This window comes from Desarmillaria tabescens (genome assembly GCF_030435595.1).
Source record: "Desarmillaria tabescens strain CCBAS 213 chromosome Unknown EV420scaffold_1, whole genome shotgun sequence".
Classification (NCBI taxonomy): domain Eukaryota; kingdom Fungi; phylum Basidiomycota; class Agaricomycetes; order Agaricales; family Physalacriaceae; genus Desarmillaria; species Desarmillaria tabescens.
Window position 1 is genome coordinate 2,982,144 of NW_026848300.1, and position 21,972 is coordinate 3,004,115.

General features: G+C 46.7%; 9 protein-coding genes across 9 annotated transcripts; 4 read left to right on the forward strand and 5 right to left on the reverse strand.

Annotated features, from left to right (window-relative positions):
- The first annotated feature begins 961 nt into the window (after positions 1–961).
- Positions 962–2,046, forward strand: EV420DRAFT_88900 (uncharacterized protein). The gene is made up of 6 exons (XM_060483885.1): positions 962–1,018; positions 1,074–1,227; positions 1,278–1,395; positions 1,451–1,525; positions 1,576–1,807; positions 1,864–2,046. The coding sequence occupies exons 2-5, from the start codon at positions 1,085–1,087 to the stop codon at positions 1,756–1,758; spliced, it is 519 nt and encodes a 172-aa protein (XP_060339868.1). The 5' UTR covers positions 962–1,018; positions 1,074–1,084; the 3' UTR covers positions 1,759–1,807; positions 1,864–2,046.
- A 751-nt stretch (positions 2,047–2,797) lies between these two features.
- Positions 2,798–4,983, forward strand: EV420DRAFT_88915 (uncharacterized protein). Its single transcript, XM_060483886.1, has 9 exons — positions 2,798–3,093; positions 3,154–3,196; positions 3,261–3,465; positions 3,522–3,624; positions 3,688–3,847; positions 3,893–4,010; positions 4,071–4,145; positions 4,205–4,472; positions 4,520–4,983. Exons 1-9 carry the CDS (start codon positions 3,033–3,035, stop codon positions 4,615–4,617), a joined length of 1,131 nt encoding a protein of 376 aa, XP_060339869.1. The 5' UTR covers positions 2,798–3,032; the 3' UTR covers positions 4,618–4,983.
- EV420DRAFT_88745 (uncharacterized protein) lies at positions 4,905–6,144 on the reverse strand. Its single transcript, XM_060483881.1, has 2 exons — positions 5,036–6,144; positions 4,905–4,983 (listed from the first exon to the last, which is right to left on the reverse strand). The coding sequence occupies exon 1, from the start codon at positions 5,975–5,977 to the stop codon at positions 5,042–5,044; it is 936 nt and encodes a 311-aa protein (XP_060339870.1). The 5' UTR covers positions 5,978–6,144; the 3' UTR covers positions 4,905–4,983; positions 5,036–5,041.
- A 168-nt stretch (positions 6,145–6,312) lies between these two features.
- Positions 6,313–10,816, reverse strand: EV420DRAFT_1473182 (acyl transferase/acyl hydrolase/lysophospholipase; the record flags this gene model as incomplete). The annotated part of the gene is made up of 17 exons (XM_060469105.1): positions 6,313–6,410; positions 6,467–6,688; positions 6,743–7,195; positions 7,244–7,274; positions 7,306–7,470; positions 7,524–7,580; positions 7,715–7,797; positions 7,866–7,900; positions 7,993–8,030; positions 8,080–8,214; positions 8,269–8,875; positions 8,931–9,167; positions 9,230–9,368; positions 9,427–9,475; positions 9,577–9,808; positions 9,929–10,114; positions 10,626–10,816. 17 exons carry the CDS (start codon positions 10,814–10,816, stop codon positions 6,313–6,315), a joined length of 2,958 nt encoding a protein of 985 aa, XP_060339871.1.
- A 1,249-nt stretch (positions 10,817–12,065) lies between these two features.
- EV420DRAFT_1498271 (uncharacterized protein) lies at positions 12,066–13,119 on the reverse strand. Its single transcript, XM_060470955.1, has 4 exons — positions 13,072–13,119; positions 12,887–13,020; positions 12,715–12,831; positions 12,066–12,664 (listed from the first exon to the last, which is right to left on the reverse strand). The coding sequence occupies exons 3-4, from the start codon at positions 12,827–12,829 to the stop codon at positions 12,564–12,566; spliced, it is 216 nt and encodes a 71-aa protein (XP_060339872.1). The 5' UTR covers positions 12,830–12,831; positions 12,887–13,020; positions 13,072–13,119; the 3' UTR covers positions 12,066–12,563.
- On the reverse strand, positions 12,908–14,974 carry EV420DRAFT_88878 (uncharacterized protein). Its single transcript, XM_060483884.1, has 11 exons — positions 14,719–14,974; positions 14,564–14,656; positions 14,382–14,510; positions 14,279–14,316; positions 14,153–14,226; positions 14,019–14,101; positions 13,953–13,967; positions 13,838–13,894; positions 13,654–13,782; positions 13,072–13,223; positions 12,908–12,975 (listed from the first exon to the last, which is right to left on the reverse strand). Exons 1-10 carry the CDS (start codon positions 14,755–14,757, stop codon positions 13,167–13,169), a joined length of 714 nt encoding a protein of 237 aa, XP_060339873.1. The 5' UTR covers positions 14,758–14,974; the 3' UTR covers positions 12,908–12,975; positions 13,072–13,166.
- Positions 14,975–16,384: 1,410 nt separating this feature from the next.
- Positions 16,385–17,359, forward strand: EV420DRAFT_1473184 (uncharacterized protein; the record flags this gene model as incomplete). Its single annotated transcript, XM_060469106.1, has 4 exons — positions 16,385–16,561; positions 16,880–17,062; positions 17,127–17,154; positions 17,205–17,359. 4 exons carry the CDS (start codon positions 16,385–16,387, stop codon positions 17,357–17,359), a joined length of 543 nt encoding a protein of 180 aa, XP_060339874.1.
- Positions 17,205–18,464, reverse strand: EV420DRAFT_1663136 (uncharacterized protein; the record flags this gene model as incomplete). Its single annotated transcript, XM_060478942.1, has 5 exons — positions 17,205–17,504; positions 17,554–17,655; positions 17,704–17,816; positions 17,868–17,997; positions 18,084–18,464. The coding sequence occupies 5 exons, from the start codon at positions 18,462–18,464 to the stop codon at positions 17,493–17,495; spliced, it is 738 nt and encodes a 245-aa protein (XP_060339875.1). The 3' UTR covers positions 17,205–17,492.
- Positions 18,465–19,131: 667 nt separating this feature from the next.
- On the forward strand, positions 19,132–20,593 carry EV420DRAFT_1634512 (uncharacterized protein; the record flags this gene model as incomplete). Its single annotated transcript, XM_060476324.1, has 8 exons — positions 19,132–19,192; positions 19,251–19,293; positions 19,351–19,555; positions 19,612–19,714; positions 19,766–19,919; positions 19,978–20,095; positions 20,150–20,224; positions 20,279–20,593. The coding sequence occupies 8 exons, from the start codon at positions 19,132–19,134 to the stop codon at positions 20,591–20,593; spliced, it is 1,074 nt and encodes a 357-aa protein (XP_060339876.1).
- Between the last annotated feature and the right edge of the window lie 1,379 nt (positions 20,594–21,972).

Genomic DNA, 21,972 nt, shown 5'->3' on the forward strand with positions numbered 1-21,972 from the left:
TGTAACCATGAAATCGAGGTCCTATCTTGCGGAATGGCCTGCACTGTACCTCGAAGAATCCTATGATAGAGTGGTCATTCAAAATACCGAGCGCGCATATGGGAGCTCCTTGACTTCGTTACTGTATGCGTTTCCAGCTATTCCGGTTAGCTGAGAAACAGCTCAGGAAGAAAAGCGCTGCGCCAAACAACTCGATACAGAAAATCAGTGGGCGCAAAAGCGAATGATTCGTGTAACAGATCATCCATCGCTAGAATGACCAACGTGATGCGTTCCTGCCTATCCAAGCTGGTATATTCTTACTGAAGATGGAGTTCTTTAGGCTGATCAGCGGCACGAGCGTTGCCGTCTGATATTTGCTCAGTACATCCTTTGAGCCGTCCATACTTAAGCATGACGCTCTGCCCACGACACCGCATCAAGTTCTAAGCAATGTCGTTACCAGTACCCGAAGCAGTGTTCATTGCTCTTGCCATCGAGATCTTCTTGTATGGTGCGCTATTTCGCCGCAACGAGTAATGTGCAATCTTACAACACAGATTTCCAGGCATATACACATGTCTCTTCGTCGGATCCTCGTATCTTTTGTTGTGCGTCTCCCCAAGGCATTATGGTTCTTGCTGATGCATTCTGACTTGCCCTGACAGATTCCGACGGAGGAAAACCAAAGTCATCCTTACCATGACTGTCTTGAATATACTCATGTGGTCCATGTCCACCGGTCACGTCTCCTTAAGCTTTGAGAAGAAGTTCCAAGGATTCTTCTCGAAGAACGGAGTCGAAAATAGCAGCGTTCTCGAGGATAGTTCCTCCCCAGAGGTATTATCGCAGTTAGCCCTGGAATGCATAAACGTGCGTCGGTTTCTACTCATCCATACCAACTTCCCCGGTGAAACATGAAACATCCCACTCTAGTTCATAATTGGAGATAGCATCGTGGTATGGAGAGCGTGGGTACTGTGGAGCCACGACAGACGAATACTTTACGTGTCTTCAGTTCTAATTCTGGGTTCGCTCGGTCAGGACTATGATTCACCTCTGTCACCGTATACAGCTGACTCTCAACAACAAAGCGGTTGGTATCATGCTTGTCCAGACGCTGGGGAGCTCCTCGAAGCCTATTGCTACTTATCGGAACACGATCACGAGTGCTTGGGCAATCAGTGCCATGATATTGACGCTGACTACGAATGTCTTCGCTACGACCCTCATCGCTTATCGAGCGTGGTAAACAAACAATCTCTTTCACTCACTTGCGCCTGCTAAACCTCGCGAAGGACCCATCGTCGGCTAATCCGCTCTCTAACTAGTGGAACCCTCGCTATTCAAGTTTCCGGACAGATTGGCATTCTCGCATTCTTAATCGAATCGGGTACCATGTATTGTTGCACTTGGGTATGTATATTTCTTGCTTGAATTTAGCCTCGCATAGTCTAACGACTGGCAAAAGTTCGCTATGATCTTTGTTTTCGCTTTCGTAAACAGTGGAGTTTACATCATGATAGATATGCTTGCACAGCTCAGCGTGAGAATGGTTTCTTTTTCCGGTTTATGCCCTACTCTCAGACCTGATAGGCCATCTACCCTACGCTCATCATTACACTCGTCTGTCTGGGATCAACGCTCGACGATTCTATCCAGACCTTCGAGCAAAGTCGTTCGTCTCAGCGAATTCGATCCCTCACTGACCCACAACCTTCGATTTCATCATCCGTATTTTCAACAAGGACTGAAACGGATACCTCAGTTTCCTATTAATATTTTCAAATAATCATCTAGAAAGATAATGTCCAGCATGTATAGCCGAGTAAGTCCTAATTCTAACTGCGAGAAGATTGTGTGCATGAACTCACTCATCTGTAGCCACCGGTATCATAGCATCGCACTACTAAGTTGGATCACGAACATTCATGAAGCAACAGATATTCAAATACGGGGAGTACCACGAAAACTGCTTTCTCTCCAGTTCGTATGCAGACGAAGCAGATAATAAATCTGATATTGAGCCCCAACGAGGATACAAGAACACCGGTTCCTGGGCCAAAGACTCTAGTGCGCTAAGAATATAACTGCCAAATTCCCTTTCAAAAACCGAAGAAACGAGTCTCTTGACCTTCCCATTTCGACACTGGTTCTCCAGAGCTTACTCTTGAGGGCGACATGGGAATGATTGAACCTTTTGAGTAAGCTATTCTTATCGAAGGACCTGTTGAGCGGAACCACGGGACTTATCGTGTCGCCAACTTTTCGGTGAGGCAGCAGGGATATGGTAAGTACCTAGGGAAATCTCACAGTGAGCGCCGGAGTGACAGGGACAACAGTATATCGAGTACCTGATGGCGGTCTGGCAGTCCATGTGTCCTCGGTTGGGGATTGAGAACCATGAACATTATTCGAAGCATTCACGGCAATCAGTCCTCGCAGAAAACGGATCCCAAGGAAGTCAAGTTTCATGTGAATGAGAAGGGCGCGAAGATGATAATACGAGCAGTATGCCATTCGCTCGAATAGAATAATGATCATTATACTGAAGTAAATCAGTACAAGGGCACCATTCATCATTTATGCCACCGGGAGAAAGAACGAAAAGTGCACGCGGCCCGAAATGAGACACAGCTACAAATCTGCGCTTGCTTCTTGAATCTTTGGCGACTCGTACTAGCGAACGACTTGGCGACTACTCTCTATCTACCAGCCCCATTAACGCTATTACAGGACTCTCAACAATAACTGTGGTTAAATGAATACTGTGAAAGTGCTACACTATCATCGAACGCAATTCATCAAAAACTCTGACTCGTTGGCTGTGCTGGATGCTGGCACGGCGTTTAATACAGTCCATATTTAACCTCTCGAAGATTGGAGCAGCCAGCGCTCCGATATCTTGACTAAACACGCTTAGAACCTTTCGAAGACTGATGTACTGATGCTCGGGTAAATCTCTTCCAGTATATGTTCCGAGCACATCTGTAGTTCTCAGGGTATCCGTATTTAAACCCTGCTGTTCTCTCAGTCTGACCCATCTCCAAGCAATGGGGCTCTCTGTCCAAGATGCTGTTTTTATTGCTTTGGCCACTGAGATGTTACTCTATGGTGCGTCGTCCTCGCTACATTCAGTCGCAAGACATTCTACAAACCAACCTTCATGATTAGGGATGTACACATGCCTCTTTGCGGGGTCCTCATATCTCTTAATGTGAGCTTCCTCGAGGAGATCATGCTCCGAGTCAATGCTAACTGATATTTTTCGGATATGTTAGATTCAAACGAAAGAAAACTAAAGTTATCGTATCTATGATAATCTTGAACGTTATCATGTGGTCAGTCTCAACGGCCCACGTCGCCGTGAGCTTCGACGAGAAGTTTGTGGGATTCCTCCGGAAGAATGGAGCTCAGAACCCCTTGGTTTTCGAAAATAATGCCTCCCCGAGGATATTAGCGCAACTATCACTCGAATGCATAAATGTATGTTTTTCTCCGAGCCTGATCAGAGAACACAATGATAACACATTGTATCATAGTTCATGTTTGGAGATGGAATCATTTTATGGAGAGCGTGGGTACTCTGGAAATGCGATCGACGGATACTTTGTATGTCCGTGATCCTGCTTCTAATCACACTCGGTAAGGACCATGATCTAGTCCTCCGCTCTATCCTGTACTGACCTTCAAGATTATTACCAAAAGGAATGGGCTGTGGTCTGGGCTATACGTTGTCGCACCCTCCAGAGCCATTTGCTGACAACGAATCCCGAAACCCAGCTGCTGTTATTTGGGGAGCATGTGCTATGATTTCGACGCTAGTAACAAATATCTGTGCTACGTCCCTCATCGCTTACCGTACCTGGTTAGTCGTCTCTGTTTTCCCTTTACCTGCTTACGTTTTCCCAAGGACCCACCATCGTTTAATTCGCTCCTTGACAGGCGAGTCCCTCGCAGCTCAATTTTGCAAGCAGAACAGTATCTTGGCATTTTTGATCGAGTCGGGGATGTTGTATTGCTGCACTTGGGTGCGTATCTGTCTCTGCTCTTGTCGGTGATGATTTATCCAACAAAATCGTTTAATATAGTTCATCGCAATTTTTGCCTTTATCTTTGCCAGTAGTGGGATATACATCATGTTGGGATTGCTTGCCCAACTTACCGTGAGGGGTTCACTAATTTTCCTTTACGCTTTATTCTCAAACCCTTTGTCCCATTATAGGCCATCTATCCCACTCTCATCATCACACTCGTCTGTGTGAGGGCGACACTTGACGTGGCCATCGAAACCTTTGAGCGAACACGGCTGTCCCATGGATTTGTCGCCGCCGGTGGTCCGACGCGTAGTCGGTCCATTCCAATGCGTACGACTTCGCTGCGGGTTGGAATGGAGACCAGGACGTATATGTCCAGTGATGATGTCCAGTATTTTCCCGTTAACGCTTCGGCGATAAAGGACGATAAAGATCAGCGTGCTGGCATATTACCAGGTGAGTCTACAGTACAGCTGTAAAGAATTTATATTCATCTTTCGTAGATACTCCTGGTATGAAAACACCCGAGACGAGCTCAACGGCATCGTCTGTGAACGTTGGTCTCGAAGAACCATACTCTGGATCCAGCGCACAGGTATGAGGTGTGATTTAGATGGGAGTAAGAAAGCCTCCGATATCATTGTTAAACCAGAAGCTATGTACATAACGCAGATCCATGATATCCGTTCAGAAGTCGAAGAAAAAACTGTAGTTTTTGCATCTGCATCCTGCAGTATAAATCGTCGAATCTTGACGGCTGTCTCGTTAGCTCCAGATAAAAGAAAATTGTACCGAGATTCGTGACTCAGCCGACGCCAGTGTGCAAGCAGTTAGACGTGCCTTTGAGGTCGAGGGCATATGAAAGGTACGAGTTTCACTATCACGCATGAATATCATAGTAATGCTGCATTTCATCTCCGCCAGTTTGTGTTGTAGATACAAAAAATGGTTGTTAGATTAATAGGTCCTATACACCACCATGAGTACCACGACAAAATAAGCACGTTACTAAAACTCACCGGTGCTCATTCATCTCTATCCTCGACCGACTTATAAAAGACAGAAAAGGCGAGTGCCGCCTTGAGTCTTTGATCGTGACTCCCAGTTGCAACGTGATCAAGCCACCACTTGAGCAGAGGCGCAGCTTCCGTCTCACTAACCAAGCACAATCCACGTTCATTTACTGCTTCGCGCACTTCGTCATGACCTAACCCATCCAGACCTTCCTTCACTAACCACGCGTCATCCTCCTCGAGAAATTCCATGTGAGACTCGATACCAAGTGGAGGAACCGGAATTGATTGGAATGCAGGTAGACCATACAAATGGCAAATAGCGAGTCGGCGGCTACGATGAAACCAAAAGTCATTTTCATCATCAAATTTAACACCCTTCAGATCATCTTCATCTTCGTCTTCATCCCTATCCTCGTCAGCGAAAGGCTGGATCTTGAGACGCTCGAGAAGCTCATGGGCCTTCCAGAGCTCCGGGAGAGCCTCCCTGACACTCTGGATATGCGCTTCCTGCTGGCGCCGAAGTTGGCCTGGGAGGATAATCGTCGAAGGAAGAAATGAAGGCGGAAGCAGTACCACGAATGGAAGAATGATGGGGTCCAACAGCAGTACACAAAATGGCACAATCATGGACATATCCCTGTCCTGTGTCCTCAGCATGCGCCACTCCTTCCTCGTGGCTGGTGTCTTCGTAAGCTTGGTCCTTCTTTTGATGACTTCGAATATGCCCGTCGCGTAAAAGTATAAAAGCTGGAACGTCGACGTCGCGACCCAGTTGGCTAGATTAGGCTTGGGTCCGAAATTTGGCAGAACACCACGAGATTCGGCGTCGTCAATATCATCCTTTATGCGCCTGAATATTGATGGCTTTTCTTGGGTGGATAGAGGACGACATCCGACGGTTAGATGCAGCCGTCGACGAGGTCGCACAACATGGCGGATGATCATGGCGACCGGCTATCACGCTGTCACATGTGACTTTAGCAGCTCCGGCCCCAGCCCTTTTGTAGCTTGGCTTTATAGATACTCGCGGTACTCGTAACTGTAGCCCGTTTGGTACTGCCAGGCTTTGGCGGAAATGGAGGAAGCAGCACATAGGGATTTGGGCAATCGCTAACGGTGACTGCGAGTGTCGACTCATAGTATGACTAACGGTTGACTATCTGCTTCAAGAATCCATTAATTTTATTCATCCCAAATTGTCGCTTCATTGTGAACCTGGGCCTGCCATCATCGATTTTGGAACGATGAAAGTCAGAGATCAACCTAGTCCTTTCCTATTCCTAGGCCCTTCCAAAATGAACAAGAACTTCGTATGATGCTTGCTCTCTGGCATCACCAACTTTGCTAGCCATTCCCTTCCCATACGCAACGCCATTGACTAGATAACGTGTACATATGAATGAAGGACTCTACGTTCAAGAGCTAATGACTTACCGTATGCGGTCGAGGTCCATGTACCACCTCGTTGAGGTCCTACAAAAGTATCTTCGAATTGTAATACCCATCCAGCTTGTAGTATAAAGTTGTTTAATTCTGTTCGGTAATGCCGTCTTTGACCACATCTCCAGCAGATGTAATTAAATTCATCATTACAATGGCTATGTCCCCAGACTGAGCACTTGGTACATTTGACATTAGGAGAGGTTCTATCGTCAGCTGGACATCCATGGTTAGTGGTATAATCATCAAGGGAACTGATTGCCAGCGTACGCAGTCCACATTTACAGCTGAATATCCCTTCTTCAACATCCTCTCCACAAATTAGGCATTTCTCATGGAGAGAAGGTGTTGCGCGCATGATGACCTTACTGTCCAAGGGTACTGGCCTAAGTGTTACCTCCTCTCGTCGATATCCCTGGCATCTATGCACCGTTCGATAGACACCGGTGCCAGTGTGCACTATGTGGTTCAATGGCTTGAACGGTGAAATAGACAATGATTCGAGAACAAATTTGTATTCCTGCGACACAGATTTCAAGGTGATGCCAGCACTTTGAGTGACTGGACGCCTCCATATAATCTCTCGGCGCGGCCGTGAACTGCTGACAGAGGTTTCAGCGTCTGTTGCATAGGATGAATTATTGTTGTCTAAATTGGGTGATATTTCGGCCTGGGTAGTATCAGATAGTTCTGGATCATCATTATCGTGAACAAAATGGTCATCTACATGCCGTAATAAGCACCAGTGACGCCAAGCAGAGTGAACCTTACTGTACAATAGTTTGCTTGCGGTGTTGAACGTCTGAATCAGAGTCCATCAATCAGTACCGCACACTACTCAAAAACCTCCAGAAGCTGCTTGCCTGGAAACATAAACCACCAAAAATGTCGAATGCCGTATCATTTAAGCTTGATGGTGAAGATGTCAAGCTCGAATTTTGACAAACATTGAAAGACAGGGCGACTGTGTTGGTACCGCTCATGAAAACCGCAAAATCCTGATGTGAGTTAGAATTAGCGAGAGAAACATATTGTTGTTAATCAGCATTACCTTAACACCAATACAGTGAAAGGGGATATCGCAAGCGCACAGATAATCCAATGCTGACTGCAGATAGAACACATCATTACGTTATGTCATGCGCAAGTAAGTACTTTCTTGACTGGCGGAACACATACAGCAATACCGGAAATCTACACTGCGTCAGCTTCCCATCAACGAAACTGAATAATTGGATATACAAAAGTCGCCCCCGCAATGAAACATGCCTGAGCACTAGATGGAATTGCATTCGCAATGAATAATGCGGCACTTTCTTGCACGTCTATAAAAACATTTTCAAAAACACGACATTAAGTGCAAATACCACATCACTTAACTAGTGTTATACACTGTAAAGGGTATCTGTTCTGGGGAACTGGACATTCCTGTTAAATGAAGAATGTTCGAGTGCCTTAAATTCGCAGACGAAAACCGCCGTCACGCCTCAAGAAGATCAGATTTTTAAAACCACACGCACAGCACCTTAAACTCTTGATTAGCAGTTGCTCTACAGTTCTGCGTAATATCAGACTTGCAGACAAGGAAGGATAGATGGCCACTTCACCTGTGCGGCATGCTCCCCTTCGAAGACTTTTACAATTACAACTTTACCATCGGTGAGTTCACCGGAATGGATCCGGAAATTATCTCCAATGACAAGTTCTTTTTCGATCCGAAATATGCTAGATCTATCCACGAGCTATAAGCCTTATCAGTTCCATTAATTTGGGGCATGTCTTGAAAGTGAACTCACTGGAACGGCAAGGTCCTCTGTCTTCTTCTGTAAGAGGCAAACTATAAATCTATCGATCTGAGTTGAAACCTGACCTCTTAAGTAAGAGGTCGTATGAGCCGATAGTTCGCTCATTTTCTCCCATTCATCCAAGTAAATCCCTTCGGTGCCATGAAGAACGTTGAACCTAAAATATGCACCGTCGCCACCATATTCCTTGGCCAGTTCGTCCGCTACACTTTCACAGTCTGTCGCGATATGCTGCAAGACCCTAATGAGCTTCAATGGCAGAAATTTTTCTATTCCTTTGCGCTGCCGGAGCCCACTGGGGCCAGTATGACCCGTCCCGATACTGACAAGCACACCGATATATCGATTACTTCCAAAAAGTTCCTTGGCTTCGTCTCTGACTTCCTTCGTGGGATTGTTAAATCTCAGGTTTGCATCTACGTATCTGGAACCAAAATTTCCAGGCCCAATCTTAATCGCCTTGAAGAGGGTTGGCGTCGCTGTAGTAGCGCGCGCTGCTTCCCATATCTTACAGTCTGGACCTTGGTTTGGAAGCCCTGGATACGTACGGAAACGTTGAGGAGACCGAAGGTTAATTTCGGTCATGGCGCACACGAAACTACCGAGAGGGATGAGAAACTCGTACTGAGAATGGGAGATGACAAGAAACATACGCATTTCCCTTCGAGTTTCTTCCTGCATCGGGATCCAACAGCTTCTGATCTTCACTGTACCCAGCCTGGACAATGACTCTCTTCATCTCTTTCTCTAGTGCAGTTGCCTTAAACTTGTCGTTACTGTAGAAAGCCTTCCTGTTCTCGGCATTGAACACAATGCTAAAGAGCTTTTTATAGCATTGAAGGGCCTCAGCGGTGGACATTTTTAACCTCCCCAACATGATAGCGATCAGCCTAAAGGCGGGTAAAGACGGGCGTTGATATTGCTTCATATTTGAGAAGCGGTACAGGCTCACCCTCCAGTACTCGTACCGCCAATGAGATCAAAGTATTCGCAAGGTTTGGGAGTATCCTGAAGGTTTTTGTGCACCTGTATGCGCTTCATGATTTCATCAAGGATGAAGAGTTCGGATAGACCGCGTATACCACCACCATCTACCGCAGAGATCGATTGAGGATGTGAGGTAGATGACCGACAAACACCAGTGCTCACCGAGAGATAGCAAGTTCAGAGGCAGATCGTTGAGGGTGGAGGGGCCTATCTATAACTGAACGAAGACAGCAGTGTCCACCACAGCACATACACTAACACTGCATCTGATTAGCGCGCCACCAGCTTTATTCCCGGTCAACATAAAACTACCGAAATGGAATAACTCGATGATGAACGTGTGACCCGAAATATCCTTCTCTTCGAAACAGCCATCCTAATAGACTGGGCTTCTGGATCTCGGAATCCGCTCGCAGTGTCTATGCTCTCCCGCAAAATCGAGAAGATCGCTCCGACAAGCTCCACGAACACACAATTCGTCGTCCGACACGCGGCAGTCATCTTGTCGAGCAAGCCTCCCCCCAATCTCCAAGGGAGCACCACCCTAATATATAGGTCTGGGAATATAATCGTCGAAGGAAGAAATGAAGGTGTAAGTGGTTACGACGAACGGGAGAAGTTATAACGAGGTCCAACAATAGCACAGAATGGTTTGGCCTTCTACCCTATGCCCCACGCCTCCTCCGCAATTGGCGTCCTCAAAGGCTTGGCTCTTCTTCGAATATGCCCGTCACACAAAAGTAGTAGCTGGAACGTCGACGTCGCGACCCAGTTGGCTAGATTAGGCTTGGGTCCGAAATTTGGCAGAACACCGCGGGATTCGGCGTCGTCAATATCATCCTTTATGCGCCTGAATATTGATGGCTTTTCTTGGGTGGATAGAGGACGACATCCAATGGTTAGATGCAGCCGTCGACGAGGTCGCACAACATGGCGGATGATCATGGCGACCGGCTATCACGCTGTCACATGTGACTTGACTGGGCACCGTCTGGCACCGTCTGGCCGTCTGGCTGCCCCTTCATTGCCCGAAACTGGGGTATGTCCGCCTTTTCAAGGTCAAGAACACCGAGGTTCGTTCATTCACGAAGAAGTGGTTGGTCAAAAAATGGATTGGAAAGCAGTACTACACGTAAGAATGGTACATCCGTAACATCTACCATCCACCATCAAAACGTCGACAATAACTATATGGTCAGAGAACTCTCAGTAAAACGTCCATCCGACGACGAAACAAGAAGGCTAACCTGACGATGCACGACCAATCTTTCCAGTACATTCAAATACGACGATTGAACATTCACTCACTACGCACACCAAAAGTCAGCCGAATTCGCCAGATGAATGCATAATCTACTCACAGGAGCGACAAGGTGATGTCGCCGTTGACCTTGGCCTGGATGGCAATCTCGACCTCGAGGTTAAGGTCAAGACGAAGCTTCAGGGCAGCGGGGGGTGCAGCCTCACGCGGCGTGCGACCGACGATTTGTCCGCCGAGGACGGAGGGAGATTGAGTAGGTGCGAATTTCGTAGCGGTTTCTGGGGCAGACATTGTTGGGAGACTTACTGGCTCTTCAAGATTCTTTTATACGCGACCGGAATTTTTGAGGGTAGGAATTTTTCGCGATACTAGAGTCCTCGTGGAATGCAGGGCGTGTTCCAGTGTCAAATTGGAAGCTCTGCGAGTGTGTTGCGAAGCCGGTTTTCGAGCTGTCGTAAGTTTGCAGCAATGGACTCGCGCTGTTCCCAAACACGATGGTTATCATATTTGTCGCAGGGAGATTCCTCACTTCTCCATAACAAAGCTGCCTCGGTCAGACGCAGAGAGGAAAAAGAAGAACATTAGCGCTAGAAATGCTGGCAGTGGCGGGTAGCGAAACTCGGGCTAATTTGTTGCAACGAGACGATGAGCTTCGAACAATACCCAGGCAGGCCGACTCACGAAACTGTCATTCCGTCGAAGGCTCTTTTCTCATGATAGCTGATTTTGAGCCGCGTTTTTGATGTAAAAAAATAACGAGATGGGTCCAGGTGGGGTTCGTCGAGACCGAAGGGAGTGTTCATGTTTTCCAGAAATCTACTCTGGGGAATGAAGACATGCTTCGGAGACCGTCGCGCGGAAGTGATGGCGTAAGAGTAGCAGAGTCGTGGATGATGGGGGTGATGGTGGTTGCAAATCAAGTGGTAAGCCGGACTTTTCCCAGACTCCTTCCCATTCTCCTTCATGGGGGGTAAAAGCTGCTTCGCAGCTGTGGGGTATCGAATAGCTTACATCGTATCTTATCTTATCAATACACGTGACCTTCATAAATTTCTTGAACCTTATTTTTTTTTACCCCCCATTACGGAGACTGGCGTCTTTTGCGGTGGCGCGTTGCGCATGTTTGGCTGAACCTTCCCTTGCCTCAGTGGCCGTACTTCCTGAATTCGAAGGACCTGCACCGAGACGTCAAGTATTGTTACATTGTTTTGTTCAAGAATGCTTATAATCTGATTTAGCCAAGGTATGCTGCATGTAGCATAACATGCTGAAATGTATGCACAGATAGCTCACTCGGAGGACGGTATAAGACAGGTGAGAACTCAGAACAAGTTCAATTTATTCTGAAAATGAGACAACATGAAATTAAATATGGTACATAGACTACGTGCAGCCAACAAGGCAATATCAGGAGCAACAAAAGGCAGCGAAATGGGCAGGATGAGAAGGTTCAGCCAAACATGCGCAACGCGCCACCCCAAAAGACGCCAGTCTCCGAAATGGGGGGTAAAAAAAAATAAGGTTCAAGAAATTTATGAAAGTCACGTGTATTGATAAGATAAGATAAAAATACATTAGGGTCTCGTCATACTGCGAAGCAGTTTTACCCCCCATTGAGGAGAGTGGGAAGGAGTCTGGATTTTTCCGCGATGCAAAGCTTGGAAGTGAATTTTGGACCCACTGCCCTGCCCCCATCTGGGCAGCATCGTCTTCCCTTCACACATAATACGTCGTTACTTCTTTCTCCTTCCTCAGTCATTTTCCATCTCCTCCCTAAAACTGAAGAAGAACATATATCTTTAATCTTTCTTCCCTTTATTCTCTTACCCTGTCATTCATACTCACGCATATGTATATGGTACAGGTCTAGGCGTATCGGTCCCCAACCAGCTATCGTGTCTGCAACACATCTGACATATATTTTGACTTCGTGTTGAAATGAGTTCGCACCAACAAGACCCGTCCATGACTCAAGTACGCTTGAAGAACATATGCCTTTCATCTATGTTGGAACAATGAAAGTAACAGTTTAGCCCAGCTACCCCGTACTTTGCAAAGAGGTGTAAGCCTGTCTTATAGCATCCTCTTTGGCCAACCGTTTTGTTATGCCCGTTCCTACCCCAATCACAGCACCCGCGACTAGGCAACATATGAATCAAGAATTCTGCATCGGAGAGTTGCTGACTTACACTTAAACTGGATGGTCCATGTAGGAGCATTCCGAGGACCTGACACACTTTCCACCCAGGAGACGTCGTACAGACGATTGCGCGCTTGTAGTAAATTGTTTAATGCTGGAGTCATAGCTTCACTCGTGGGTTTCAGCACGGTTGCACCTGTTTCTCTGCTACTGTGACTGACATCGTCCGTGCTGCCACTATTACCAGAAGTGGGAGCACATCTCCAGCAGATGTACCGTAATTGATCGTTACAGTGTCTATGTCCCCAAACTGAGCATTTGGTGCATTTGACAGTGGGAGAGATTCCATCATCAGCTGGACGTTCATCATCAGTGACACCACCATCAAGAGAGACTGCCAACGTACGCTGTCTACATTGACAGTCAAATAGTCCTTCTTTGACTTCCTCTCCACAAATTAAGCATTTCTCGTGGAGAGAAGGTGTCGCATCCGTGATGACCTTACAGTCTGAGAGTACCGGCCTGAGTGTTATCTCCTCTCGTCGATATCCTGGGCACCTATGCGCGGTGCGGCGGCTATGAGCGCTACGTGCTATATGCCCCAAAGAGAAGGAGGTAAAGGATAACGATGAGAGTATACTCTTAAATTGGCGCGAAATATCGTCCAATGTGATGCTATTGCCAGTGACTCCTTGCCACATTATTTCTCTGCGCGGTCGTGATAAATTCGTGTCTGCCGTCGCCGCGGTATCAGACTTATCAAGCATCATATTAGATTGTCCCCCGTGTTCTGCATCGAAAAACGCCATGTCAAAAGGCTCCGAAGTATCAACCGTACGCGCCAAGGTATCTCCTGCAATCAATGTAAGCTCACTAGTCTAGCTAGGCTAACGTAATGGCAAACTCACTGTATAATACTTCATTTGCGGCGTTGAACGTCTAAGACAGAAGGTCGTAAAAACAAGATAGCGAGCCAAATTTTCGGTACCTGATGACACAATTCACCAAGGACATCGAGTCCCGTCCGATCTTGTCTTGACGCAAAGGAAGTTGAATTCCAAATACCATCAAAGGACAGGACCACTTTGTTGGCACCACTTATAAAGATACTGAAATTCTGACCAACTCAGGTTGATCAGGGGAGATATGTTCGTGACAGTATAAGACTTTACCTCAATCCTAACGGAGTGAAAGGGAATACCACGAAGGCACAAGTGACTTAACGCCGACTGTATAACAGGACAGGTCAATTCTGCGAGGATCCTTCTTGGCTTGCGAGAAACGTACAGCGATGCCAGAGATCTTATTGAAAGTTCAGTCTAAAAGGGATGAAGCTAAATGGACTGAATATACCAACTGTGCTCCCGCGACAAAAGTTGACACGACGCCAGAGGGAATTGCCGCGGCGATAAACTGTTCGGCGCTTCCTTGCGCATCTACTCAGTCGGTCATTAAACAGGTTACCGTACAGTCACATATCACTTAACCTAGGTCGTAGACTATGAACGGTGTAGGGATATTGACCCGGGAAATTTTCTTCGGATGCAGAATGTGCGGATGCCTGAGGGCAGATGAATCAGACAACGGTAGTCACCCCTGAGAACGATGCAAACATTAGATGCTCCTCAAATTTTACTGCTGCTGCGTAGTTCTATGTGACGTGTAAACACCTTCAGTGATAGAGTATCGATGGAGGAGTCGTTGACAGTGACACACCTTCGAAGCGTCTTTGCCTTCAAAGACTTTGACAACCGCACATTTACCGCCGACTTGAGCTAAATGTAAGCGGAGCCCAGTTCGAACGAAAAGTTCTTCTTTAAGCGCTACATCGGATTCTTCGATGGTCTGCACGCCTCGCCAGTTAATTGTTACAAGAAAGCTTAGAGAATAAGACGCACTCGATTGCCGCCGGGCTCATCTTTTGGCGTCTTTTCGAGTTTGCCTAGACCCGAGGCAGCGTCCTCGATGTCGAGAAACCTTGAAGAATGGCGCTGGATGATATCATGGATAGTTATCAGGGCGGTGATCTGTATTTCAATTAGATGGAAAAGACCAAGACTAGGGAAAGGCCTTGAACTTGAAAAAGTGCCATTGTATCCTGAAATCTTAATTGGAGATCTTGAAGGCGGTCAGCCCGCTTCTTCGTAAAGAGTACGCGGTGAAATATGCTGCTGTTCGTCTCCTTCTCGATAAAATCCTGTACCTCACGAAGATCCCTAACACTTCAAGTTAGACAGCGACAGAATAGGAACGCAAAAAGTGCACGCTACAAAGTGCTTGATGTTCTCCAATACAGCAGGTGTGATTTCCAACGTATCGAGATGTTTAGAGATTGTGGCAAGCGCCCTTACACAGCGAGTGGCAACTCTCAAAGCCAACTCCGTATTCTGCTGGGCCTGAGATATCTGCTGCAGGATACAAGAAACGATTCCAGCAGCTGTACCGAGAAGTGGTATTGAGGTTGCAGCGGCAGCGGCAGCCTAGCGATAGGCATGAGCAAGGCCCTTATCGTAACGTCATTCCTCTCACCTTAAGAATGTCGACAGTCATAATAGCCAGATCGACATCGTCTTCTTCAATTTTCCGCTTCACTCCTCGCTTCATCCATTTCATATTCACCACTGGGAAGGCTATAGACGTCGCTGTCGAAGCTTGAACGTAGTGTAAAGAAGAAGGGAAGAGGACGTGTTGTGCACTGCAAGAAGCTGCTAGATAAGTTAATAAGGTACTGCATCTGATTAGCGCTAGCTGCTACAGCTAACAGCACTCAATACAATACCGACCGAGACGAAGTAGTAAAGTGTCGTAAGATATTGATTATCGAACATCCATGCTCCGCTAAGATGAAAAATTGATTAGTATAAATGAAAAATCCAAATAACCGGAGCTCACCAAAATTTCTTTCACTTCAAGGAGGTGTCACAACAGATTGAGCTTCTGGATGAAGATGAACATCGAGCTCCCTAATCTTAACAACCCTATCCCTCCATCCTTTGAATAAATCTATTATCTCCTGGCGAACCCAAAGAAACCCAGGCTTCAAAGACCTACCATGCCACAGACGTAAGTGGTCTAGGACGTAGCAGGAAAAATGGGGAGACCAGCTATAATTCTGCTGGTGCGGGGAGCATAGGACATCTCAAGTGCAGTACAAGGAGATTCTGGGAATGGAAATAAATTTGAAGGTAAGAATTCGAGAGGCGAGCTTGTAGCTGTGTTATTTAATAAGTACGAAGTTTCAAGTTGTTGAGCGAGGTTGAGCGTGGATTTACCGAGTAACTTGACGGAGGAAACCGGAAGCCTCGGAACGGAACGGAATTAGGATCGGCATGGTGTCGCCGTAGCGGCAGGATCGTTTGTTTTCGACGTTACTGCTTTCGCTGTTTCCACCTGCTCAAAAGACACAATTCTACTGCTATATGCCGGCTCAAAATATATCCCGCAATTCATCAATGACCGCCAATGCGACCTTACTCGATGGTTCGACGTTCAGGGTCCTTAGGCTAGTTTCGTTGGAGGACTCAGCATATCGCTGTTATTACACTGGGCAATAACGAGGGACTGATGACTTCACCAGGCAATGCGGCATGTTTCGCCTATCTGGTGTCACCGTAACTGTTGATGTCAGTCGCAACGGACGAGGACCATCTATATTGCTCGCTGAACCACGGACTTGATATAATCGACTTGAAAATCAACATATGTGGCTATTTTCGACGATGGATCTACTCGATGTCCTTGGCATGTCTGAACCTATGAGTGTCAACACTCTTGCTTCCGATGTGACTAAGGCTGGCCGCTCTCAAAAATCTCCCGTGCCCTATGAGACCGACGTTCCCGCCCGCACCGTATTTGGGCGCCGCCACTCGAATTCCCTTGCGGCTTGGCAGATCTCAGTGAGTAGATTACGCTTGGCCACAAACTTCCCTCATCTTGTACCCTGTGCTGTTTCGATGTGACGTTCTTCCGAGTTTGCCTCATTCGTGGAGACAGCCACTTGCAGGGGGGCTTTCTGGCATATAAAGAGGTCCCGAAATCATCAGCATTCTCCGGAAACACCCAACATCCTTGTTTACCTACATGTCTATCACCGCTTCTCAGCTCAGTCATCAGTGTGCATTTCTCAGTCGTCACTCTTACCCCCTTCGCAGCCTTCGTGGCTCCCGCCCTTTCCGCTTCTGTTCAAGCCAGAGATAACTCCTACGGTGGTGTAGGATACAACGGATACAATGACGGCGGTAGCAGACTACAACAAGAAGGACAAGGTCAATAAGGACGACGCGCGCAAGGACTGCACCTGGAAGCCGGTGTTTGAGCACAAGAAGGACTTCAAAGGATGGAACCGGGGCAAGTACGCCCCTACGTCCGCAAGGATGTTAAGGACCTGTACGAGATCGGTAAGCCCCTCTCTTTCATTTTCATCCATCATTTTCACTGACGTTTACTCCTCAGCTTTGCTAGAAGGACGGCGACTGTAACTCTTACCAGGGTACGTCTGATATCTGTCCCCGCATCTGCTTTATCCGATGTTCTTTCTAGTTTACTCCGAAGATGAAGTAGAGGAGAAGTTCATCTGCGAGCTCTTCGAAGAGATTATAGACAAATCCAAACACTACTTCAACGTCAATCTGCTGATAATGCTCTCGGGTCGTTATTCAGAAATTTGCTTAGAAATTCTCCGCATTGACCGGTAGCATTCAGACTGCATGATTCAGGACTCATGAGGCCTTCGTGCTTCAGGCATAAATTTTATACGGGCCTTTCTACATAGTACGAGCACAAATATCGCGAAAGGACGCGAAAGGTCAATCGCGTATCTCTCTAGCGTTATATTTCCCACTAATTTTAGAGTCAGATATGGATACAGGACTCGACTGTTTACGCCTACTTTGGTCATAACCCATTCAGGATACCCTGTGGCTTCAGCACCTTTAGCTGCGTGCCCAGCCTTGTCTACCTGGCCTTTACCAAATACGTGTTCGCTGTCGATCTATGTGTCACAATTTAGCTTTTGTCAAAGTCGAATCAGTCAATCTACCTCGAACCCGTAGTGGAGATATATGTCTTTGCTTTTGGGTGTTGTAGCCTCGAGATGAATAGGTTTCGGCGATGCTCGCGAATACCCGTCTTTCATGAGAAGAGAACAGAATCCTATTCGACCATAGTAATCAAGAAAAAGAAAGTGTTTGCAATATGACTTACCCTTCCCCTCCCAGTCAGGATCTACCACCATCTCGAGCAGGTGCCACGAATCTAGCCTATCGAGGTTCCGAGACTTGAATGATTTGTGCAGCGACTCCTCCACATGAGGAGTGAAATTGACAAAAAAGCGCTGTTATAGTTGGTTGGACAAGACTCCCCTTCGCTGCATCTCAGAAAACCCACCTTGATTCCCCGTACCCCCCATCCCATCAAAACCGAGAACGCGCCCGATTTTATCAACGTGGTGAAGGGCAAGTCAAATGTTTTCCCAGGTGTCATCCACAGCGCCACTGCAACGATTTGCTCTCCTGGCTCTCCGTCACTCTTTGGAACTAGAGCAAGCGTAATGATTCCGCCCGCGTTCATCGTCGCATGGACAACACAACTCTGAAACCGATGGAGGTTTTCCATCGTTTTTTTCATCCCAGCATCGAGTTTGTTGAGGTTCGTCACGGCAGTCTCCTTCTCAACGCCTCCCCACCAGTTCATAGCTGGGTCATTAGCGAAGGCTCGCGTAAGGAGAGTGGCGACTTCTCCACAATCGTCTTCAGTCGCGAGGCGCACCGTGGCTGCAGGGGTATCTCGTGGTGAAGGCATGGATGGAGGTGAGGATCAGGCGCTTGTTCCGCTTCAAATACCTGCCGGCTGGAAGGATCATGATAGAATGGGCGACCAGCCAGACCGCGGAATCATATGCTAGGTACGCCTTCGTAACGTCACTCTGCATTATCAGATCATTCTGGGAAACAAGAAACATCTGTTCGGGGAACACGTAGCCCGGGCGTTATACATCGCACTCTCGAGGTCTCCGTTTCTGAACTAGCAGTTTCTGATGTTTCAATCTATGATTATATTCACTGTGTTGATGCCAGATCAATAATGGGTTCCCGCAGAGTCTGGGTCCTCCTTTAAGAGCGCGGTATTTCCTTAAAACTTCATGAACACGTTTTCTCAAGATGCCGCCCCAGCTTTATACAAATATCTTAGCGAAGGACAGGTTGCATTCGACATGCAGTCCGAAAATTCTATGCGGAACTTTTTCAATGCAGACAGAGGTTCTTTCTTACAGATCACGACCTAGTGTATCTGGCGCCCATGTCTCGAATTGTGACTTTCCGGTTTACCATCTGATCTGATATTGATACTCTGCGTTATGGTGATTATGCCGTTATCGAATGTATGTCCCTGTTTCTAGCGCTTTGGAAGTATTTTAACGATGTGCTCTAGGCGGCACCTACTCGGACCTTTCAACGAGTTCCGAGAAATGGCGATAACTCTTCCTGAGGCGTATTTTGTTTCTCTTGCCCTGGAAATGCTTTTCTATGGTGCGCAAAGCTGAATTTGGATGCATATTTCCATGGTATTCACCTTTCTTATCCGTAGGAATGTATACTTGCCTCTTCGCAGGCTCACTATATCTCATGGTGTGGGTGTTACGCGCTATGATGTGCGTTTAACGACTGACATATCTTATCTGGGACAGGTTCAAACGGAAGAAAACGAAGGTCATAATTGTTATGATCATCTTGAATACCATCATGTGGGCTTTGGCGACATCGCACATGGCGGTTAGCTTCCAGCAAAATTTCCATGCATTCCTGCGAGAACATGGAGCAGACAGATCAGAAGTTTTTGAGGACAATGCGTCTCCGAGTATTTACTCACAGCTCTCTCTCGAATCCATCAATGTAAGCACTGCCAGGAAGAACGTTCTGACAAATGTTGCTAATGCTGTTGATTATAGTTTGTTATCGGCGACGGAGTCGTCATCTGGAGGGTTTGGGTTCTGTGGAATCGTAAACGTTGGATACTCGTCATATCCGCCACCCTACTGCTAACTACCTTTGGTGAGAATCTTCTTGGACCAAAAATACAGCAAACTGACTTCAACGTGACAGTGGGAGCTATTGGAGTTGTACGATCATTCGCAACTGCTCCTCAGGGTGTCAGCGTGTTCGATAATCGCAGCTTGACTGCCTGGGGCCTAGCTTTCATTGCATCAACATTGACCACGAATATCTGGGCTACAACTCTCATTGCCTACCGTACATGGTCCGTTTTTGACACTTTGGGTCTCCTTCCTTTCCTGATTCCTAGCCATGTTCTCTAGGTCCCACAACAGATTAATTCGCTCCATAACAGGAGAGGCCTTCATGGTCCGTTTGGGTCGACAAAACGGCATTCTCGCGATCTTGATCGAATCTGGTATTTTGTATTCCTGCTCTTGGGTACGTTGGGCTTCTCTGTGGTTAAGTATGCATAGGTTCTGAAGAAAGAGTCAGTTCGTAGCAATTGTTATCATTATTTGCGGGAACAATGGGGTTTATGTCGTGATTGATATGCTTTCCCAGCTCACGGTAAGCACTTACGATAACATTCTGCGAACCTATTTACAATATCCCGGGTAATAGGCTATCTATCCTACGCTTATCATGACTTTGGTTTGCTTGAAGTCGACTCTGGATGTAGCCATGGAGACATTTCGCCAGACAACGCAGTCTGGCCAACCTACACAATGGGCTGTCAGGGCTAACCCCGATGCCAGCTTGACTAATGGTACAATATCATCGTATCCGATGCGCTCTTTACCAGTCAAGATTGGTGTAAAAACGACAACCCATACTGACTCACAAGAATACGAAAGCGGGAATAGCGTTGGTGGATATACAGTCGACGAAAATTTAAAACCGCAGAGGTGGTTGGATGACAAAGTTCATGCTGTGTAAAATATCGTCTTACTGCTTGTCCTAGTGTACTATGAGAATTCCCTTAAAGTTACTAAACCATTTGGTAGAAGTGTATACAAACGACACCCCTCGATACAAGTATGCTACGTATCTACGATCTACCAAAATTTTATGTTATTTGATGTAATAATGCATGTCAGCAGGCTCCTCTGAGTCAACTTCCTCACAACTTCATCATCCATTTGGGGGGGAGATACATTGAAAGTGATCATCATATTAATTTATTCTTGTTATGCCGGTCACAGGCTCTTGATATGCTTGAACAACGAAGATTGAATATACTTATATGATTCTGATTGCCTGCGCTCCTCACACGGTGCCCCGGCTGAAATCACTAATGGTCTAGGCAAGTCTATTGCAAGTGGCACCACAAGTTTCGTGTTGGGGGACGCTCTTTTGGACAAACATTTTGGGCGTGGTGGAACGACACCCCATCGACGTGCATCCTGGATGATGCATTAAGTACAGACGGTGGACTGCAGGCTGAAAACCAAATTCCATAGTATTTTTTCCGTGATGTTCTACTAGTCGTTCCAGGCGTCCACATCCGTTTTGATGGAAGTCTTCGCCCGAATTCAACGGGTGATTATTGGCCAATAATCACCCGTTGAATTCGGGCGAAGACTTCCATCAAAACGGATGTGGAGGTGCCTTCTAACAACAAGTTCAAGGTCATCTGCATCTATTTTACTTTCGAAAGAGACTGAGACTTGCAGGCCAGGGGGGAAGCTTGCTCCTCTATATCCATTGAACGTTGATTAAACGACTTAGTATGAAAGTATCTTCATACCAATCCGCTTTCTCCGGCATCCAACACAGAAGCCGCAGTTGATCCGAATGATGCCAAGACGAGATCATTTGACTACACACCCAGGGACTTTCGTTAACGGCGGAACAACCCTAGGGGCTTCGCAATTTGGTTAAAAGAAAGCCATCACTTTTTTAAAAAGGGAGAGAGCACCCGATCGGCATCGCCGGCAACGGTTAACAAAATGACACCCCAATTGCACCCTTTTTGCATCTCCGGGGTTGCACTACATGATGGCTCTATTACCCATATTGTCCTGTTAGAATTCCCTTGCTCAGTTCTCATATGTGCAAGTAGATCAGGAATAAAAATTATGTATTGGACATATATATACACAGGATCGACATAATATGAACATACTTCAAGTTATCGGAGACCAAGTCACAGAGCCGAAGACAATACCAACTCAGCCATCCCGAGTACTCCCCAAACCAACTGATCGATAACTGCCATAACAGTGACCATCTCCGGTAGGAGGTACTATGCTGTGAAAAGGAATTCAACCAATTAACAACAAGACATTTCCGAAATGGGGAAGCTTACCACAGCG